Source organism: Pteropus medius, unplaced genomic scaffold (genome assembly GCF_902729225.1).
Source record: "Pteropus medius unplaced genomic scaffold, Ma_sr-lr_union100, whole genome shotgun sequence".
In the NCBI taxonomy this organism is placed as follows: Eukaryota; Metazoa; Chordata; class Mammalia; order Chiroptera; family Pteropodidae; genus Pteropus; species Pteropus medius.
Genome location: NW_024344241.1, coordinates 5,737,490 through 5,758,694, shown reverse-complemented (window position 1 = coordinate 5,758,694; position 21,205 = coordinate 5,737,490). Strand labels below are relative to the sequence as shown.

Here is a 21,205-nt window from a genome sequence, read left to right as displayed (position 1 = left end):
TTTCTCGAATAGATTCACAGAAGTGAAATTGCAAAGTCTAAAGTTATATACATTTACATTTTTAGAAAGTTACGTCAAATTTCCTTCTAGTAAATTTATACCAGTATATACTTCCATGTCTAGATGGACTAGCCTTTTCCCCAAACCCTTACTTATATTTCTTCTGTTTTAAGGTTAATGTTGATTTAAGATGCTATGGTATGTAATCACCATGTTAAAAATAACTATTGCAAAAATGTCAAAATTTAGAAATAAAAGTCTTTAAACTTAGAAAATGGAATATTATTACCATTCGCGGAAGTTTTGAGATGTTTACCTGGAATTAGAATCAGTGGCTATAACAGTATGAATAATCGTTACAATCTTTAGTAATACTTCAAGTTGCGAGACAAGAGTAAATAGACTTTTTATTTTGTACCTGCCATTATACCGCAGTGTCATGATCATTTGAATTTGTTTTGTTACAAAACATGTTAATTTGTGTTTGCTATCTGTAGCATGCCTTTTTTTTTTTAACATCGTGAAATTTTATTTTTAAACATGTATTTTAACAAACATTTTGGATGGGCGGAATTTTTTTTCCAATAACATTTTTTCATGATTCCAAAAGTTATAAAGATTAATTATAGAAAATCAGAAAAATATCTAAAAGCACAAATAAGGATTTTAAAAAATTACTGTAATAGCATGCCTTTTCTTAAGATGTTCATTGCATGTAGGAGAGAGTAATTTATTTTGATGTGATTTATTTTTCTATTAACTTATATTTGGTCCCCTTAAGAACGCGACCTCGAGATGATATCCTCAGTAGACGTGAAAGATCAAAAGATGCCAGCCCAATCAATAGGTGGTCTCCAACCCGAAGAAGAGCAAGTAGATCCCCCATTAGAAGGAGGTCTCGTTCCCCACTCAGACGTAGCAGGTCTCCCAGAAGAAGAAGCAGATCTCCTCGGAGAAGGTAAACCTATGTTATATATGTTATTCTTTCGATTCATTAAACTGAATGTTTTTGCAGCTCCATATTAGTTCAGTTGGTAGATTTTCTAAAAGACCATTTTTCTCTGAAAAATTGTAGCTGTGATCCCATGTAGTTTCCGTCTACCAATGTGTAATATTTCACACTCGTTGATTTTTCTTTAACATAGTTTTCTTTCAAATATGAATAAATCAGCATTCATTAAAAACTCAGTCTTTTAAAAGTAGAATTTTTTTCTCTTTTTTAAGAGAGATAAATACTAAGTGAGCTAAACTTGGGATTTTTTTTTTTCAGGTAGCAGAATAGATCATAGGGTAATGTATAAGCAGTCCTATTTCCTGTCTTACAATTCTGTGTTTATTTTTCTGTTAATTTGTATTTGGTCCCTTAAGAACACGACCTCGAGATGATGACCTATTTAATTTACAGTAGAAAACATTTTATGTAAAACGTGATCACTAGTATAGTTGATCAAAAAGGTTGGTTTCTAAAGCAGGGAATCAATTTAAAAATAGCACATGCACATTAAATATTTTAACCTAAATCACAAATGGATTTGCCAATCTTTTAACATTTTTAATTGAATTAATAAAGGAATATAGTTTAAAAGGACAGTACACCAAAGGTTTATAATGCAACCACTATATATATCTATACATATCTTTGAGTATTTTGTATACTAGATTTTTAGAAATAGAAATACTTTGCCTAAGTGTGTATGTTTTAAGTTTTTTAAAGTTATTGCCATATTATCTATTAATTTCCTACTTAGGACAATTAGTTTTTTATATTATCCTTCACGTTTCTCTTCGGCCTGATTTCATCACCTTTCTGTATGCTTTTAGATATAATCATTATGAGCATAAGGGTATTGTTGATTGCTGAGCAGATGATCCAGGGAACCTCCATTCTAATGCTCCTAGCCTTCTGGCTCCAAAATGACCAATAAACCTGCTTATACAGTTGTCATTGTATTATTTGTCTTCCTTTTTCCATCCTCTTGGCATTCCTTCATTTCTCTTTTATATTTTGATTCCATTTCCCCTATCCAGTGTTTACTCGTGTTTTAGCTCTTTGATTTGGTTTGGTAATCCATCTCCAATAACTTCCTGATGAAAGTGCAGTGAAAGGACATTTTTGTAAATTTATGTCTCTAAAATTTGCCTTTTCTCATTGCTGGTGTGTCAAGGAATAGGATTCTAGGTTGAAATCATTTTTTCCTTAAGAAGTTTGAGATTGTTATTTTACTCCTTTCTAGATTCCCATATTGCTATTAAGAAGTCCTATTCTGATGTCTGGACAGTTTTTATAGGACTTGCTTTTTATCCCTGCCCCCTCTTTTTTTTTTTTCTTAACAATAAATGTCCTGTGTTTTGAAATTTCACTATAATGTGCTTTATTGTGTGGCTTTTTCTTTCCATTTATTTTGTTGGGCATGAGATAGGCCCTTTAAAGCAGGAACATTATGGCTGCCTATTCTAGGAAATTTTCTCTTTTTTTTTTTTTGTTTGCTTTTTTCTCATTGTTTTCTGGGGATTTTTTACCCCCATTAGACCATCTGTATTATTCCAGTGATCTTTTTGTTTTTCTCATACATCTTTTATGTTTGTTGTTTAATTCTACTTTCAGTCTAGGAGATCGTTTCATTCTTACCTTCTTACTCTTCTACTGATTTTCACTACTGAGCTCATATATATTTATTTATTTATTTCCAAGACCTTGTTGGATGTTTATTTTTTTATAACATTTTACTTTTGTTTTATGGAAATAGCACCTTTTATGTCACAGATGATAATGAATTTGTTTTGTGGTGTTCTATAGTTTTCTTACCTATACAGTTGACTCTTGAACAACATAGCAGGGTAGGGGCATCAAAAATCTACCTAACTTTTGGCTCTCCAAAAACTTAACTCTTAATAGCTTACTTTTGACTGGAAGCCTTACTGATAACATCAACAGTTGATTAAAACATGTTTTGTATGTCATATGTATTATATACTGTATATTTACAATAAAGTAAGCTAGAGAAAAAATGATATTAAGAAATCATAAGGAAGAGAAAATATTAAAAATCTATGTATAAGTAGACCTGTGCACTTCAAACCTATTGTTCACGGATCAACTGTATTTTGGTTTCTTCTCAGATTTCTTTCGCTGCTTATTTACCTTTTCATTTGATGACTTTCCTCAGATACCTGATCCTTCCTTACTGCCTGTTCTGATTTGAAAGTTAGGCACTGAGACAGCGGGGTAGAAGCTTTCTTCCATTCTGATGATGTAGAACATGTGGATTAGTGGTATCACTTCAGGGTGATTAGGTAGAGACTTTAACTTATCAACAACTATGTATCTTTTCTTTTGGACTAGTGAGTTTCCAGAATCCTTCATCTCCTGCCGGAGATTATAGATATGGTTTACACTAGAGTTCTGGTCCTTCGTAATGTAGATTTCATCTTTTTTCTCTCAAATAGAGATAGAGGTCGAAGGAGCAGATCCCGGCTGAGAAGGCGGTCTCGATCACGAGGTGGTCGTAGACGTAGGAGCAGAAGCAAAATAAAGGAAGATAAATTTAAAGGAAGTCTTTCTGAAGGAATGAAAGTTGAGCAAGAATCTTCATCTGATGATAAGTAAGAGTGGAATTTTTGTGTAATTATCTTTCTCCAATTTAGAGAAACACTGTTAGACTTAAAAATCTTTTATTTTTAAATTAATATTTTGAATATTATCAGCAAGCTTGTTCATTTGGTCTTGTATTTAAAAGTTAATCTTTTGTGCATATTTTAGAGGTTATATGGCAGAGGTCATGGTTTTCTGAATTTAGATATTTCAGTTTGGGCTGGAGTGACTTGGGCCATTGCTTTATCATGAGTTTTCCCCTCTTTATTTTTATTAGAAACAACAGATATATTACATAGTCCTGCCAATCTTAATTACCAGTTTTATAGGGGAAATTTTTTATACTAAGTTTAGACTTTTTAGTTTGTGTAAAATGACACATACTTTGCTTATGAGACTATCTGGTAGCAGGTATGGCTGTTAAAATATGGGAAATGCAAAAGTATTTTAGTGTCTAATAGTGGGGAAAATTTTTTTAATGCAAACTTTAGTTGTCTAAATGGAACATCTCAAAAACAAATAAGACTCATTTAGAGCAGTAATTTCTTAACTGAGGGTGATTTGCCTCCCCATTTGGCAATGTCTAAAGACATTTTAGGTGATCATCCAGTGGCTAGAGGCCAGGGATACTGTTCAATATCCTCCAGTGCACAAGACAGCTCCCCACAATGAACTGTCAAAATGATAGTAGTGCTATAATCAAGAAACCCTGATTAGAGCTGAGTGATGAGAAAATTGAGTCGGGGAAAGGTATTATATATACATAGATCCTGAGGTCTTTAGAGTGCAGTTTGCTTACCCTTCTGCAGTGAAAATTCAGCAGACCATAGAAAAGGCTGCACTGGGAGGGATCATAAAGGTTGTGGAGAAGTTCTTTATTAGACAGTTGGGACTGGTCTGGGGCAGTATTTGGAGGTAGAGCCACATTCCCCTTCAGATCGTATGCAAATGTTTACATGTTCATTTTTGATGGAGAAAAGATCTATAGCTTTCAAAGGATTCTGTGACCCGGATAAGGTACTAGTTTACTAATCTCTCCCAGCCATCTTGTTTTATAGGTGTAGAAATTGAGGATAGAGGATTGAAATGACTTTACTAATACTAAGGTCATGGCAGAGCCAGTGATGACTTTTTTTAAATTTAAGGATATTTTGTTTCCAATTTTGGTGCACTGAGACAATAGATGACGAGAAAACTGAGATACAGAGGTTAAATTACTTGCCAGAATTTCAAACCACACACACTGAGAGTTTAGAAACAGAAGTAAAAAGAGTAAAATGGCTTAAGACTTTTGCTTGAACTTACTGTTAACTTACATTTTCCAACCTTTACTTTTTAAGTGTGTAAAATTCTGATTTTGTAATTTCTAAGGATGTTTAAAATTACATGTATATTTGTGTAATTTTTTTTTTTAAGCCTTGAAGACTTTGATGTAGAGGAAGAAGATGAAGAGGCTCTAATAGAACAGAGAAGAATACAAAGGCAAGCAATTGTTCAGGTGTGTGATTTTAGTAAAATTTTGATCAGTCTTTCTTAAATAATCACTATTTTAGGAAAATGAAGGTTTTTATTTACTTTAATTAGGAAATGACAGTAGCAATTCAGTAGGTATTGAAAAATGGTAGTTTCTTAATAAAATTGAAATCTTTGCCCTTTTTGATATACATAGGGTTCTGATATAAACCTCTTGTGTAAGACATAAAATTTGAAGTGTGCTTTTCTTAAGTTAATGACTAAGAAAACTCTCATAAATGAGTGTAGAATAAATTGGAGGAATTTCATTTAGCAAAAATTATGCCTATTACTTTTGAAAAAATCTTAATGTTTAATAAAATAGCAAGTTTTTTAATGCAAATGTGATTGTTTAAATGGAACATCTCAAAAATAATTTTAAGACAAGTTTGGAGCTAGGCGATTAAAAATATTGGGTGGTTAAAGGGTGTTATACATAGTTCTTGATATAGTCATTTAACGATAAGGTTAACTGCCTTGGAAGATTGTCAGTTCTTCCTTGGCCATCCTGAGATAAAGCTATGACCACTGGATTCTTTGTGGATAGCATTTCCTATAAAGTACCTTCTCTTATCATCATTAGAATTTTCTTCTAACGATGAGAAGGTGAGTGATGGGACTTGAGAGGAAGAATTCTGAAAGAAATGAAAGATGTTTAGAAACTATGAGGAAGACAGCAGACAAAAAGAAAGAACAGTCATGGCAGCTCACCTAGACACACATAGCAAACCAATAAATCAGGTAATGGTATGTCAGAGTGAAGGAAGGCTATAGGGCAAAAACTGGAGGCTGTAGGGCAAAGCTGGAATTCCAGAGAAAACTTTTTTGGGGCACTGATGAAATTATTGTTATTAAACTGATAGGCCCGAAGACTTGGTCGAATCATTTTTTGTTCTTGCCCAGGTCCACATTCCCTTATCCACAACCCTTGAGGCCAGATAGGCTTTAGAACTCAGACGTATTTGAATTCTGGAAAGGTAATATGGTGCATCAGTGTATATTAATTAGCCCCATCAGTGGGGTCTAGAACAGCACTCCATCAAATACATTAGTATTTCTGTAGTGAGGCGTATTATGTTCACACTGGGATTGATAAATAAGACTAAAGCATGTCACATCTGTTCTGGTCAGATTTTGCCTCCTGTGGACTTTGGAGTTATGTAGAAGGGATTTCAGATTTGATTCAATCGAGGCAGCGATACCTTTAAAAAAGTTTTAACTTTATTTGACTCTTTAATGCAACACCTCTTAGCAAATATATTTAGTTAGCATCAGATTTTATGAAAATAATGTTTTGTTATTACAGAAATATAAGTATCTCGCTGAAGATAGCAATATGTCTGTGCCATCTGAACCAAGCAGCCCCCAGAGCAGTACTCGTACACGGTCACCTTCTCCAGACGACATTCTGGAAAGGGTAGCTGCTGATGTTAAAGAGTATGAACGAGAAAATGTTGATACATTTGAGGCCTCAGTAAAAGCCAAGCATAATCTAATGACAGTTGAACAAAATAATGGTGAGTAAGTTAGATTTTTGTTTTGACCATGTTCTCTGAATTTTTAGCTCTATAACCTCAAAATGAGAGAGATTATTTTGGGATGGGGAAAGTGAAAGGGATTAGGAATATTGCTCCCGCTAAACTTATAGTAATATAATATTAAATGTATCCCAGTAAATGTTTTCTATAAATGGTTTTTTATTAGTTATATAACTGGAATAGTATACCGAATTCCCACTTATTCATTATCTTTTGTTCTCCTTGCTCTGGAGTATTATTTTAAAGCAAATCATAGCTGTAATTTAATTTCATCTGTAAACATTTCAGTTTGTATCTTTGTTATATAGAGACTTAACAGTTGGTTTGAATCAAAATTCAAATAAGATGCAGATATTATGTGTGGGGTATATATATATATCCCTTAAGCCTTAATAGTTTTTTCCTCATCCTCCCCGCTCCTCTTGCCATTTATTTCTGAAGATACCAGATATGTGTCTTATAAACTGTTCTGATTTTGTCTGGCCGCATTGTGTCCTTTATTTCCTTTCTCCTCAGTATTAGTTTTAGAGACTTGAATAGATGAGGGTTTGATTTTTTTTTTTTTTTGGCAAAAATTCTTTATAAATCATGGTGTAAAGCGTGTATTACATCAGGCAGTATGCGATATGTGGTTGTCCTAAGTTTTCCATTCTTCATTTACCCCAAAATGTAATTTGTACAGGAAAGGCAGGATAAATGCTTGATTATTTTCCTTTATTGACTGATTTTTAGCATAGAATATAGTTGGTGGCCCAGCAGCCTCCACAGATGACTTGTAAGAGTTCAGTCATTTTGTCGAGGTTTCAACTGGTATCATTTTGTACTTGTGTTTCAATCCATTGCTGTCATTTTTCTTATTGAAGCTCACATTGTTCTCTCTTCAGCTGAGGTGGGGAAGGAGCAGTCCTTCTTAGTTGGTTTCTAATGTCTTTTGACTCAAACCCTGCAGTATTTCATATAGCTTTTTACTTTCTATAGGTCAAGGTCAGCAAACTTTCTGTACAAGGTCAGATAGAAAATATTTTAGGCTTTTGTAATTATTTTAGACTTTTTCTTTGTTCCAACTACTGAACTCTGCTCTTGTAGTACAGAAGCTGCCACAGCCAGCATCGATAAATGAGCATGGCTGTGATCCCCAAACAACTGTATGGACACTGAAATTTGAATTTTATAAAATTTTCATGTGTCACAAATTATTCTTTATGTTTTTCCCCAGACCTATAAACATGTACAAATGATCCGTTCAAAAATAAGCAAGGGGCCAAATTTGGCCCAGACTATAGTTCGCTGACTTCTTTTCTATTACAGTAGGATATCACAGGCTCACCTTATATATATCTTGCCCCAGAACAGAATCAGCTATTGCTCCAAGGAATCCTAGTTCTATGTAATAGGAAACCTCATTTAGATATCACAAGGCACTTAGAGGTGCCCATTACTGCTCGGCCTTTTTAGTGGACAAGGCTGGGAAATACATACATTTCTGGAAAGGAATATTCGTTCATACTGATATTCCTGATTAAAATTTGAGATTATAGAGTTTTTATTAATTTCTTTGATTTTATATACCTTTTACAGTGAAAAATATGGTTCCAATAACATGATAACTCAGGTTATTACTTTGAAACTTTTATAACACCGAGTTCTCAGTATGATTATCAATTTTAAATCTACTGAATGCAGTTTGAAATTTAATGGTTCTTTTTGTTAGGCTGGATGCATTCCAGGGTTGTATAGTCACAAATATGTGTTGTAAAGTCATTTGAAATAATTCTCTGAATGGTTACATCACCAATTTGGTAGATTTAAGTTTATTTTCATTTGCTTTTGACTTAATTTTCTGCGTTTTTAAAAAGTATTGAAACATCTTTCACATGCATGTATTTGTATTCTACCTACACAGGCACACAAAAAAAGGCCTCAGTAAAAGCCAAGCACTATACACTCATCTGTATGAAAGTTCTTTATTCTTTGTTACATCTACACATACTATTCCAATGTAATGAAAGTGCCAGTTTAATCTGTCTTCTAGTGATGGGTACTTGATGTGTGTCCAGTTGTTGGCTGTTAATTGGAGTGTTACAGTAATATTGTGCATTAAGTCATTTTTTTATGCTTGCCACTTTCTTTAAGATGGTTTTCTAGAAGTGGGATAGCTGAGTCAGAAGAGTAAATGAACTTATAATTTTGTTATTTATTTCCAAATTCATCTCTTTAATAGTTGTACAATTTTTGCTGTCCCACAAGCAATGTCTTCAGTGCTTGTTTACCCAAAGGCTTGTTAACAGAATGTTGTCATAGTTTGGGATTTTTAGCTAGTCTCATAGAGAGATGGTATTTCATTGTAGTTTTAAGTTGCATTCTTTTTTTTTTGTTTTCTAGAAACTCTTCCAACTTTTTTTTTGCCCATTTTTTTAATGGGGTTATTGGACTTTCTAGTAGAAAAATGTAGATCTATATCTATCAATAGTGGGGATATTAACCTTTTGAGACTTCATTTAGAAATACAATTTGGAAATGTAATTTTGTAAAGAGGAGTTTTTGTTTCAATACATAGTCATTGTTTAGCTATTGACAGATTAATTTAACATTGGCGAAAGAATTGATACTGGGTCTATCAACTTTATAAAACGGATAGCTTTATGTATCTTAAGTGTTATAAAGTGATTTTAAGCTGGGTTTTACTGAAAAACTAATGTACAAGAGGATAAAAGTTTGAATTGCTGTTAGTGATTTTCCATTGACTTATTATTTGTGCTTTAATTTATCTCTCTTAATTTTTCTAATATTAATGCTAATTTTCATTAAGGTTCATCTCAAAAGAAGCTGTTGGCACCTGATATGTTTACAGAATCTGATGATATGTTTGCCGCATATTTTGATGTAAGTAATTTCAAGTTATAAAAGCAACTTAAAAGTATAACATATGTGTTTGCATGTGTGTATATATATAGAGAGAGAAAGTGAATTAATGTTAACATTTAGACAATCTGGGTGAAAGGTACCTAGAAACTGTACTAATTTTGCAACTTTTTTGAGTCTGAAATTAAGTACAGCAGAATAGTTTGAGAGCTTCATAAAAGTTAAACATCAAATAAAGTGTAGTTAACTTTTTTGTAACAACTTTTTTCTAGGATTTACAAACTAGTATGTGCGTGCATGTGTGTCGTGTGTTCACGGTAGTTAAGTGAGACAAGGTGATGACAGTAATTTCCAGGCTTTTATCAAAACAGAGTCCACTTTGGGCTTTTATGTTGTAGATAATGGAGAATTTACAGTTTGGAATCTAATAGAATTTGCTGAAGAGTTGGAAATGTTATGTGGAGTGTTAAGAAATTTTGGTCCTTTAGCCATTTTTATTAGTGCCTTTTCTGGAAAAAGTCTTAAAACTAATATTCAGAACTGTGAGGCCATTTTTATTATAAATTTAAGAGAACATGAAAGATAAAGAAGCTTTAGTAAGGAGTGGGGTGAAGGATAAATATGTATCAGGGAAATTAAAAATGGAATATGATAAGCAATTAGTCCCCTAAACCCAGCAGACATTGGTAATTGGTTTAAGTAAAGTGTTATGTATATGTTTGTGTGTGTGTGTGTGTGTGTGTGTGTGTGTATGCATATGCTACATACATATGTGTGATGTGTGTGTGTGTATTTATTTATATGCGTATGTATGTAGCCCTAGGAGCACCAAAAAAAAAAATGGGTTAAGAGAGTATGAAATAATTATTGAGCCATCATTTGTCTGGGTGATACTGAAGAATCTTCTGAGTATCATGGAGAGTGATGTGTAATAAAGACTATTCAGAAGTACCAGATACTCTATTTAAAGTTCCCACACAAACTCAACTAGTACAGCCAGTGATATTTCTTGCATATATGAGAAGAAAAGCAAAGGGTGTTACATGGACAAGGCAGTAAAAGAAATGTGAAAATTAGTAAGAGAGTTGGACACTGATTGTTAACCGAGTTCCCATAAATGATTTTTGTCCTCTATCAATAACTATGGAAAATCAGATGTAGTTTTGAGTTTTTGTTTTCATTTTTAATGCCCTAGTTCTATTCCTAAAAAATTTTAAAGATACTTTGTTAATTTTTTTCCTAAGCATTATTGTAATACAAGAGGCTTTAGTCATCATGTTTCATCTGTACTGCTTTTACATAAGTGATAGTAAGAGTTTATTTAATTTGGCATAAGTTTTTCTTAAATTACAGTTGGTTACACCCATTTTTGTTTGAAAGAAAGTGCTTTAAATGTCTGTGATTAGCAGGTAAACAGCTTATATTGCCTCTTTAATTTCAGAGTGCTCGTCTTCGGGCTGCTGGCATTGGAAAAGATTTTAAAGAGAATCCCAACCTCAGGGATAATTGGACAGATGCAGAAGGCTATTATCGTAAGTTCACAATTCTTATTAATTTTGGAGTTTATTGTAACATTTTGTAAGAGTATGTTGCTTGATGCAATCACACATTGAAGAACTCTGAAAGCCACATCACAGTGCCATCACTTAAAAAGTGTGATACATCTAACACATCTAGCAGCTTCTGAGCCCATGTTGTATTCCAGTAAGTAGCCTAGAAGCATCACGAATTGAAGTGAGATAAAGACTTGATGTGCGATCTAAATCTATTCACAGTTATTTTCAGCCATGAGTTAATCCTCCAGAAGGAAGGGGTACGTCACTTGCTTGTCTTGATCTGAAACCAAGAAAAACATACAAGGAACTTGGGATACCAGTCGTGCAGTATTTATCATGTAGCGCTGTAGCTGGGAACACTTCCGTGAGCACATGTCTTCCCTATTCAATGTTAAAATCATCAGCGGTTGATAAGACAGCAGAAACTCTCCTTATAATGAGTGGAAGTGAGCATGCAACTTTAACTACATAGTGAAAGAGTTAACAATGGAAGCACAGCTTTGATTCATTGTGTTGTCTAGGAAACCAAAAACGCAGTAAAAATATGGCACATTTTTTAAGTGACTGCACTGGGTTTCCTATTTTTTGATTTATTCTATCCATCTTGTAATTTTGTTTGGTCAAAATTTTAATTCTTTAATTTACTTTTTTAGGTGTGAACATAGGCGAAGTACTAGATAAGCGCTACAATGTATATGGCTACACTGGTCAAGGTGTATTCAGTAATGTTGTACGAGCCAGAGATAATGCAAGAGCCAACCAAGAAGTGGCTGTAAAGATCATCAGAAACAATGAGCTCATGTAAGTCAGAAAAGTATGTGATAAAACTTAAATAAAACAGATATTCGCAAATAAACATTTTTAAATGTCGTTTTAAAATGTGTAACTATGTAAAATTGCAATTATAAAATGAAAGTAGCTCTTTTTGACTGGATTTTAAATTTATTACCATGTGTTATATGGGAAGTACTAGAACTATAGGTTGATTTATATTTAATTCATTTCAGTGTGTTTCAGTACCTACTATTTACACTAATATCAACTTAGACTCCTTCCTTCTACTGCTTGTCTCATGGCCATCTTTTGCTGTGAGTATCTTAAACTCAAGACCAGAGGTGAGAAATAAAAGGATCATATTGATTAGCTGCCCCTGAGCATAAGGTGGCCTACAAAAAGTGAAAACTGATTTAACAGATACTTCTGGGAATTAGTTGTATCTTTTATCTCTTTTTCCTTTAATAGAGGTAATTGTCATAATACATTCATATGTTTTAATACCTAATCTATACCACTTACTGAGCTTGTGTTAAAGTCAATTTACCATCTGTTTTGAAACACTAAAGAAATGTAGATTTATACTAAAGTCTCAGGCTGCACTAGGCTTAGAAAGTTATTTTTGTCTTGTTTTGATGGTGATCCCCAGCCTTTATTATAGACATAAAATCTTTTAAATATAGCTTATTGACAAATTATAACTAGAATTTCAGAGGATAACCAAATAGTAATATATGGTAAGACATTCCTTAATTAGACTCTTAAAGAAACTATGACTTGTATTCAGTGTGGTTCCACTTTTATTAAACATAATATTTATATCAAGTCTTGAACTAAAATGTGCAAGATTGATTTCCCTTCAAGCAAGATGCGTTTATTCCTCAGTGTTTCTGTTTTGTTGATTGGTTATTTTTGGAAATTAACCTCACGAAAATAGTTATTTGGTTAAGTATAAAGTTCTTATAAAGTATAAAGTGTTAGACCTGTCATTCCTCAACGGAATTATTATTACTACTTAAAAAAATACAACCTAATACTTAACATGTCACCTACGATACGTCAGACTGGAATTAGCAAATATATATTATTTAATTTTCCTAAATTTTGGTCGTATTTAATTTTGACCTAATTTTCTTTTTCATTTCAGGCAAAAAACTGGTTTAAAAGAACTAGAATTCTTGAAAAAACTTAATGATGCTGATCCTGATGACAAATTCCATTGTTTGCGGCTCTTCAGACACTTTTATCACAAACAGCATCTCTGTCTCGTATTTGAGCCCCTCAGGTACAGTGTCAGAACTTGTATATTTAGATAAATAGTATGACAAATTTCCTGGATATTTAATTTTTTTTTCATTTAGCTCTGGTTTTTATTCTTTAACTTCTGTTTAAAACCTGACTAATTGACAATTCTTAATGTGTAAATATTAATTGACTGTATATTATGTGCCAGGCACTAATTATTTTTGGCTTTCAGCTCAATAGAAAGATTCTCTGAAAATGAAATACTTCAAGAAAAGGTTAAGCCAGAATGAAAAGAAATAAGAATAGTGGAATTAGAAATAGGATTTTGATCTTCAATAGTATGCTTTCACTGTTAGACTTTCAAATGTAAAACCATTCTAAAATCAATATGAATTTTACCACTGCATATCTTTTCTTCTATTTATTTTGAAAATTGAGTTTTATTGGAAAATTTTGTTATATGCACACCATTTCATATGCTCTCATATCAGTGTAGAATAATTTATTGAATGTGGCAGGGGGATTCTTGAATACAACATACTCATTGTAATTTGTATTTTAGACTTCTTTTACTTTGTTTAAATGTATTTTGCCTTTTTTATTTCTATTTTGCATTTTAACCCTAAATTTTTTTTTTCTCTCCTAAAAGTATGAATTTACGAGAGGTGTTAAAAAAATATGGTAAGGATGTTGGTCTTCATATTAAAGCTGTAAGATCCTATAGTCAGCAGTTGTTCTTGGCATTGAAACTCCTTAAAAGATGCAATATCCTACATGCAGATATCAAGCCAGACAATATCCTGGTAAGTCAAACTATCAGGCCACCTTATACATCACGTATCTACTTACCAGTAATGTGAGATTACCACTGTATTATTCTAGAAATGACATCTTAGAAGAATAATTCACTATTATATTTATTTCCCATTATAAATGACTTTATCAATTTTTACTTTTTTGGAAATTGGGCTATGAAATTTTAAAGTATAATGAAAGTAGAAAAAGGCCACTGTCCAATTTATTCTTTTTGCTTGATGGATTTAGAATACACACAGATCCCAAGAGTGCTTTAATGTACTAATGATGCACATCCTCTGGTATCTAAAAAAATGCACATGTTGCTGATTTGAAATAAGTGTTTATACTTTTTTGTTCTGTAATTTGTGTAGACTGATGGAGTTAAGGACATTTAAGGGAATTACCCTCTCAAACAGATATATGGAGTTGAGTTTAAAGGTGCCTAGGAGTAATTTTTTTTTCCTTTATTCTTTATTGCTTTAGAAGCTGTGACATCTGGGAGCCCAAACACAGTAAAGCTCAGTTGTGGTTAGGTATTATATTGAAAGGCATCCCTTTCATAGTCTAGACCTCTCCTAACTAATGATTTCTCATGTGGTAGATGCAGATTTCACAGCGTTTATGATTTTGACAGTTAGAAATATATATCATCATAGTGGGGTGATTAATGCGCACACACACTCCTTCCCTTCCTGGTCTCATTTCTTAATCCTGTTCTGTGGTATTTAGAGTTGCCATGTTTACAACTCAGGCAATTCCTGGTTCATCTTCCAGTAACATGTTCTGTACTTTTAAAAGATTAGAATCCCATTAAAGTATTTCCTTCCATGCTACCACATTAATAAAAAAACATTCCATTTTGGTATGTTTGGTCTGTGTTTGTAATATATGGCATATCTAATATAACTGGGATAGAGGAGCTGAGTAATTACAGTGAAATGGTAGGTAGAATTGTAGACTTGCCTAGTTCAATTTCAAAGTTGATTTTTACCTCAATTTTTTTTTTAAATGATGAGATATATCATCCGTATCAAAAACGTTTAAATAATGCAGTTTAAAGATAATTATACAGGGAACGTCTTTGTAACCACCGTGGAGGTTAAAGAATAAGACATTTGCCAGTATCTTAGAAGCTCTTGTTTTTAAAACTTCATTGAATTTCTGACATAGAATGTTCCTTCTTCCTGGAGAAGGAAAAAATAGACATCAGAGAGCACATGGAGCTGTTAAATGAAAATCCAAAACTTTTAGCTGAGGATTTCAGCCACCGCTGTTGTAAAAGTACCACATTCCTCATGAAGGAGCATAGCCAAACTAGTGCATGTAAGTGTAGCTATCCTGCTATTATTTAAGGCATTTAAGCCAGCCCAAGAGTTCCACTAGTAGATTGTAATTTTAAAATGGTCCTCGGGTTTACTCTGGGTATTGCAACCGCATTCTTAAGTACTCGAATGCAGTTTATACTTTTAAAAGCTTTGAAAGTGCTCTTCCTTTATATGTTTTCCTGATCCCCCAGATGAAGAGAATGATTATCGATGTGGCAGTTAAAAATCATTTCTATTATTAGCTTAATTCAGTCTATAACGGTGACCAAGCTTTATAATGTCCCAGTAGAGAGTGCCTACGGCTATTTATTTAAAGTGTTATGTTTCTTTTGGGTGGAAACAGTAGGCCAAGTTTAAGTCCCAACTCGGAATTTGTGTGTGTCTCTTTTGAAGGGGGGAAGGGACTCTGGAATATGAATTATCTGCACTTGTTAATCCTGAACATGCTTCTGACTCATGAGTGGCAGCAGTCATGGGAGCAACTCCAGCCTTTCTCAGCAGATGTCACTGTTACTGTGTATGTTGAAGTATTTACAAAGGAAAAAAGAAACAAATGACTAATACAGAGTTCATGTTTTATCAGTTTTGCCAAATATAGTTAACATTTTCTTGACTAATACCTTCTTTATATTTAAAGGATTTTATAATTTTTAGACTTGAAGTGATAGCTAAATTTGGGATGGTCTGGCAGCTTCTGATGAAGAATTTTTATTCTGTTTTTGTCCAAATTTAATCTGAATCCTGCTTTCATTGCCATCATAATTTTCTGGCAACTGAAAGTTAATCTAAGTCTGATCCCTTATGAATGAACATTTTCATATTCCTTTAATTAGTAACTTGACTTTATTCAGGTATTCTGGGGATTTTTAGAAGATGCTTTGCTTCAGTGAAATTTTTCTCTTACTACCCCACCCTTTTCTAAATATCATTGGTTAAAATTAATTTTACTTTGTATTATCCCATATTTCCTCACTGGAAAAAGTTCTTTTACTAATTATAATAAAATATTTGGTAGCTCTTAATTTTTCATAATTAGGAAGTTGAGTCATAAAATAATTTAAAAAGGAATTTTTAATTGAGTAACTTTGTTCTCAGTATTGAAATAACTTCTCAAAGCCCATTATTTTTTATCTATTTGTCTTAATTATTCCTGACATGAATTAAACTTCCATGATAAAATGTTTTGCAGGTTAATGAATCAAAAACTATTTTAAAGCTCTGCGATTTTGGTTCGGCTTCACATGTTGCGGATAATGACATAACGCCTTATCTTGTCAGTAGATTTTATCGTGCTCCTGAAATCAGTAAGTTTTTTCAAATGTTCTTTTACCTGGGCCATCATATGTGCTGGAAACAGAATATTTAATGTCTAAGTACTGTTTTAATCGCACTTCAGCAGCTGCACGAGGTCATTCATGAGGAAGGGAACCATAGCACATTCATCCTCCTCAGTTGGAATGATCGTAGTTGTGACAGGAGTCTTGATCATGTCTGGCAAGAGTAGCAAAACAGTTGTGGAAAATCCTCGACTTTAGAAGACTGCTCTTGATTACTCAAGGTCTGATTATCAAATTTATGAATTGTGTGGGACCTTTATTTTTTTCTCTTCCTGTTGCCTTCGTGCAGGCTGGTTAGCACCTTTACCAAAGGTGAAATGAAAAAAAGAGAAGAAATGTTTTCTGCTCCTTCACTTCCTTTCCTACTCCCTCATTTTTTAAGGTTTTAAGTTGAAGAGTTTCTGTTAAGAATTAATGGGAAAGAACATGAAAAACTAATGCCAAAGTGAGGTGTTAAGATTGTGGTTATATACTTCAAGCTAAATAAATAAATGAAAATAAATAATAGTTGATTGTTTTTAATCATATATTAAAAATATTCACTTTGTTTTTAGTTATAGGTAAAAGCTATGACTATGGTATAGATATGTGGTCTGTAGGTTGTACCTTATATGAACTCTATACTGGAAAAATTTTATTTCCCGGCAAAACCAATAACCATATGTTGAAGCTCGCCATGGATCTCAAAGGAAAGATGCCAAATAAGGTAGGACATTAGTGTGAGCTTGTATTTTTTCAAGGTCTTAACAACAGTTTCCTATAAACTGATGGATTGCTAACACATATTCATCACTAGTGGCTCTAAAACAGTTTTAGAGAGGCAAGTACGTGGCAACTAAGATTCCTTTAGCTCTTTTCTCATTTCTGGTGTTCTAATCAGCCAAGAGCTATCAAAAGAAAGTAAGAACTCTTTTCCTTTTCCCCTTTAAAGTCTGTTTTTGTGTTTTTCTTTACCTTCTTGAATTAAGCAGACAGTAGGGGCCTAGAGTTTAGGGTAGAATTGGAATTGAGGAAAAGAGACTTGATGAACATAAATTTGTTAAGTATCATATATATGGATATATATATATATGTGTGTATATATGTATATATATGTGTATATATATGTATATATGTATGAATGACTGTTTCATGTGTCTATTCTTCCAGAAGCAACAATGTTCTTGAGAGCACACCCTTAATTGGTAACAGGACCAAACATGCTTGAGAGCTGGAATGATAAAAGGTGCAGGTCAGGTTAGTTAGTTGTAAGGAAGGGCTCAGTCATCAGAGAGGGAGTGGGAGAACATTGAAAGAGGAACTGGATGTCAGTCAGTTTATTAAAGATTGGAAGTTATTTGGGAAAGGAAGATACCAAGAAAATTTACTTGAAATGACATCTTTGTGACATAAAACTCACCCTTAATACTTTAGCTGTAATATCTGTTTGATTAACACAAAGCAAGAATTTTTAGGGATTTATAAAAATATCTTGAGGGCCACATCTTAGACTTTTATGATTTCAGCTTATGTTGGACTTGTTTAGAATAAGTTACACAGAAATTAGCTATGTTGGTATTGATTTTAATAAGATTTAGCCTTTACCATTTTAGGACTATTAGAACATAATTTGTAAAATGTCATTAGCTTTCTTAACTGCTGAGAGACGCCACTTGTTTTAATAGTTTTCCCATCGGAGAACAAATGATTTTAAGTCTATGTTTAATTTCAGTTTGATACAGTGAAAGCACAATTTGATATCAGAATTGGTTTAAATCACTGCCCTGGAAAATATAATAATTTCATGTTAAATTGAGAAAACAAACCCAGAGAGATAAATATATATTACTTGTTATGGTTAAATTATTAGTAAGCCAGACTATTTCATAGTAGTTTTGTTTTGTTTTATTTCCAGATGATTCGGAAAGGCGTATTCAAAGACCAACATTTTGATCAAAACTTAAACTTCATGTACATAGAAGTTGATAAAGTAACAGAGAGGGTAAGTCTCTTTTTAGTGTGCTATATTAAATGATTATCTTATTAATGAATGAGCTGGGTCATATCATAGTAGGAGCTATAAATATTTTAAAACATTAAAAATAAATTATTTTTGGTGTTGGCCAATTCTGAATAAAATATATCAAGTTATGAAAAAGATGAAGAGATTTAAAAATGTGTAGTGTGAGTTTTTATTTATTTTAGTTTATATTTAGGCCCTCTCATCTTTGGATCACTTTTCTTGGTCTGGCCTCCCATCTAGCTTCCGTACAGCTGTCATAGTGACTTTAGAAACAAATCTGATCATGTTACTCTCTCTGCTTAAAAACCTATCATTCTGTTACCCTATAAGATAATATATTTAAATTTCTTAGAATGACAAACTAAGTCCTCAGTGATATGAACTCTGCCTTCTTCAACAGTTTCCCCTCTCTGTACTGTGTAAACCCTACCATTTGATAAATTAGCTAAAGGACATGCTCTTACAGACATCTGTGCCTGTGTTCACAGACCATCCTGACCTTATTTGCTTCCTGTACTTCCCTCACCCCCTAAAAAAAATGTATTCAGCTTTAAGCCTCAGATGAAATACACATTCTATATGAACCTTTCTAAAACCTCCAGGTGGAAGTAAGCACTTCTTTATTTTTGCTCCATTGTATTATGTGTCCCTAACTTTATCAGAGCACTTAATAACAATTCATGGTATCAGCTCGTGTACATGTCTGTCTATTCCCACTTCAGGGTAAGGAAAATACAGTTCAAATAGCAAGTACTTACTGTATTATTTTTAATTAATGTTTTTGAATTCTCAAATTTTAATTACTTAACTACATTTTAGAGTTCTTTTCTGTTGTCATTATGTTTACAAAATTACATTACAGAATGATTTTTTAAAAAAACTATCATAGCTAATTCAAGATTAACCTTTTTCATTTAAGTTTTTGGATTGCTTCTTGAAAAGACATGGAGAATAGAGGAAGCCACCTGAAAGTTTTAAATGAGTAGATGATAATACATTCTTATATATTAATATTTTGGTAGACTGAAAACAGTCTCATTTGTTATATGTGTTTGATTACTTTATTTAGAGATATATATTTTTTAAATTGTTTTTAGGAGAAAGTTACTGTCATGAGCACCATTAATCCAACTAAGGACCTGTTGGCTGACTTGATTGGGTGCCAGCGACTTCCTGAAGACCAACGTAAAAAAGTACATCAGCTAAAGGACTTGTTGGACCAGATTCTAATGTTGGACCCAGCTAAACGAATTAGCATCAACCAGGCCCTACAGCATGCCTTTATCCAGGAAAAAATTTAAGCGAGATGAAGAAGCTCCAAGGGTTTGAGTAATTAAATACAAAGACTGAAGAAATTTCACAGCAGTTTATTAATGTATATAAACTTATAAATATTTCTCCAGCAAATTTGAGAAAGCATGATATATTTGAATTAAAACCAAGGGTGATATTTCTTTTAGAAATGTTAGTTAATCTGTTTTGTGTCTTATGTGAAATTTCACTGTAGAACTGTTTTAACTGCCAAGACTGCACAAAATTACAGTGCTAATGTATATGGTTGCAGTTCACATAAAAGACAAAAGCATCTGTTATAAAATAAGTAGTAATACTGGGTGGTTGATTTATTTTTAGCAGACTTGGCTTCATTTTGGTCTTCAGGTAAAATGGCCAGCATAAATGCTGTTTATATTCACGTTTTCCTAGGTATGTGTGTGCAGGCCACAGCAGCATGCCCTTGGTGTAGTCAGTGCCGAAGGGAGTCTGTTCCTTCTTGAGCCTGCCTGCAGGGATGGTCTCCTCTTTTAAGCAGGTTGTGTACAACATTCAGTACACTGAAGGTAAGCTAAACCATCAACATCACTGGTGTTTTGCGATGTTATTTTATTGGAGCAATTGACAAATGAGGGATATTAGCTTTGTGGCAGAATTCCCTGCATGTGTGATAACTGATCTTGTTTTATTTTTTGGCATTGCAACTGTGGCATAGTTACAATTTCTGTTCTGTTCATCACATTTAAAATTTGAAGAGTATGCGCTTGATGGATAGAGCGCCTTCAGTGTACTGTTTCTTATTAACTTAATTCTTTTTAATCAACTTGCTATAGACTTTATATACATTTTGTTAAATACAGTTCCTAGTGACATAGAAACAATGCATAGTTTTCATTTACTAACTACAGATGTTGAGGCGTAATTCTGAAAGTCCTCATATTTAAAAGTTAGACAACATAATGAAATTTTTAACTATTTGTATGTCATTTTGAAAGTGTACTGCTTTATGGTAAAAGTGTTTTTCATTTGTTCATTGTTTTCATTATTTGTGATCATGTTGTCTTTCAATACAGGCATAAACCTTCCACTCTTGAACAAAGCAGCTGCTTTTTAAAAGCGGTAATTGCTTCTTTACCTTTTATTTCTTTTGTAAATGAAGCTTTTCTTTAAGAATGTGACTTTAAAGTGTTGTCTATTGCATAAAACAGTTGACACTCACTTACTGTAAAGTGAAGATTGTTCTACTGCATGTGAAGTGGACCATGCAGATTTCTGTATGTTCTCAGTATGCATCACTAGATAATAAAGTCTTTTGTGAACAAGGCATTTGTAGCCATTTTTAAAAATTTTTGTCTTCAGTGCTGGTAAGTCAGGTAAACCATAAATAGCTAA

The 21,205-nt window shown here is 32.9% G+C and overlaps 1 protein-coding gene across 15 annotated transcripts in view; it reads left to right on the top strand.

The window, feature by feature from the left end:
- The window catches only part of PRP4K (pre-mRNA processing factor kinase PRP4K), a 33,640-nt gene that overhangs the window by 9,360 nt on the left and 3,075 nt on the right, over positions 1-21,205 (top strand). For 8 of the 15 annotated variants that reach the window (XR_005654204.1, XR_005654207.1, XR_005654205.1 and 5 more), the window contains exons 3-15: positions 782-958; positions 3,448-3,603; positions 5,009-5,090; positions 6,411-6,621; positions 9,452-9,525; positions 10,946-11,036; positions 11,714-11,861; positions 12,982-13,119; positions 13,729-13,882; positions 16,392-16,506; positions 17,094-17,245; positions 18,434-18,520; positions 19,639-20,932. Coding sequence is in view for 2 of the 15 variants with exons in the window: in XM_039869425.1 (XP_039725359.1) it covers positions 782-958; positions 3,448-3,603; positions 5,009-5,090; positions 6,411-6,621; positions 9,452-9,525; positions 10,946-11,036; positions 11,714-11,861; positions 12,982-13,119; positions 13,729-13,882; positions 16,392-16,506; positions 17,094-17,245; positions 18,434-18,520; positions 19,639-19,842 (1,789 nt within the window). In the remaining 13 variants the exon portion in view is untranslated. Of the gene's footprint in view, positions 1-781; positions 959-3,447; positions 3,604-5,008; positions 5,091-6,410; positions 6,622-9,451; positions 9,526-10,945; positions 11,037-11,713; positions 11,862-12,981; positions 13,120-13,728; positions 13,883-15,595; positions 15,720-16,391; positions 16,507-16,598; positions 17,037-17,093; positions 17,246-18,433; positions 18,521-19,638; positions 21,140-21,205 lie in introns of those variants that run through there. The other 7 variants (XR_005654209.1, XR_005654212.1, XR_005654210.1 and 4 more) reach the window with 6 other exon arrangements.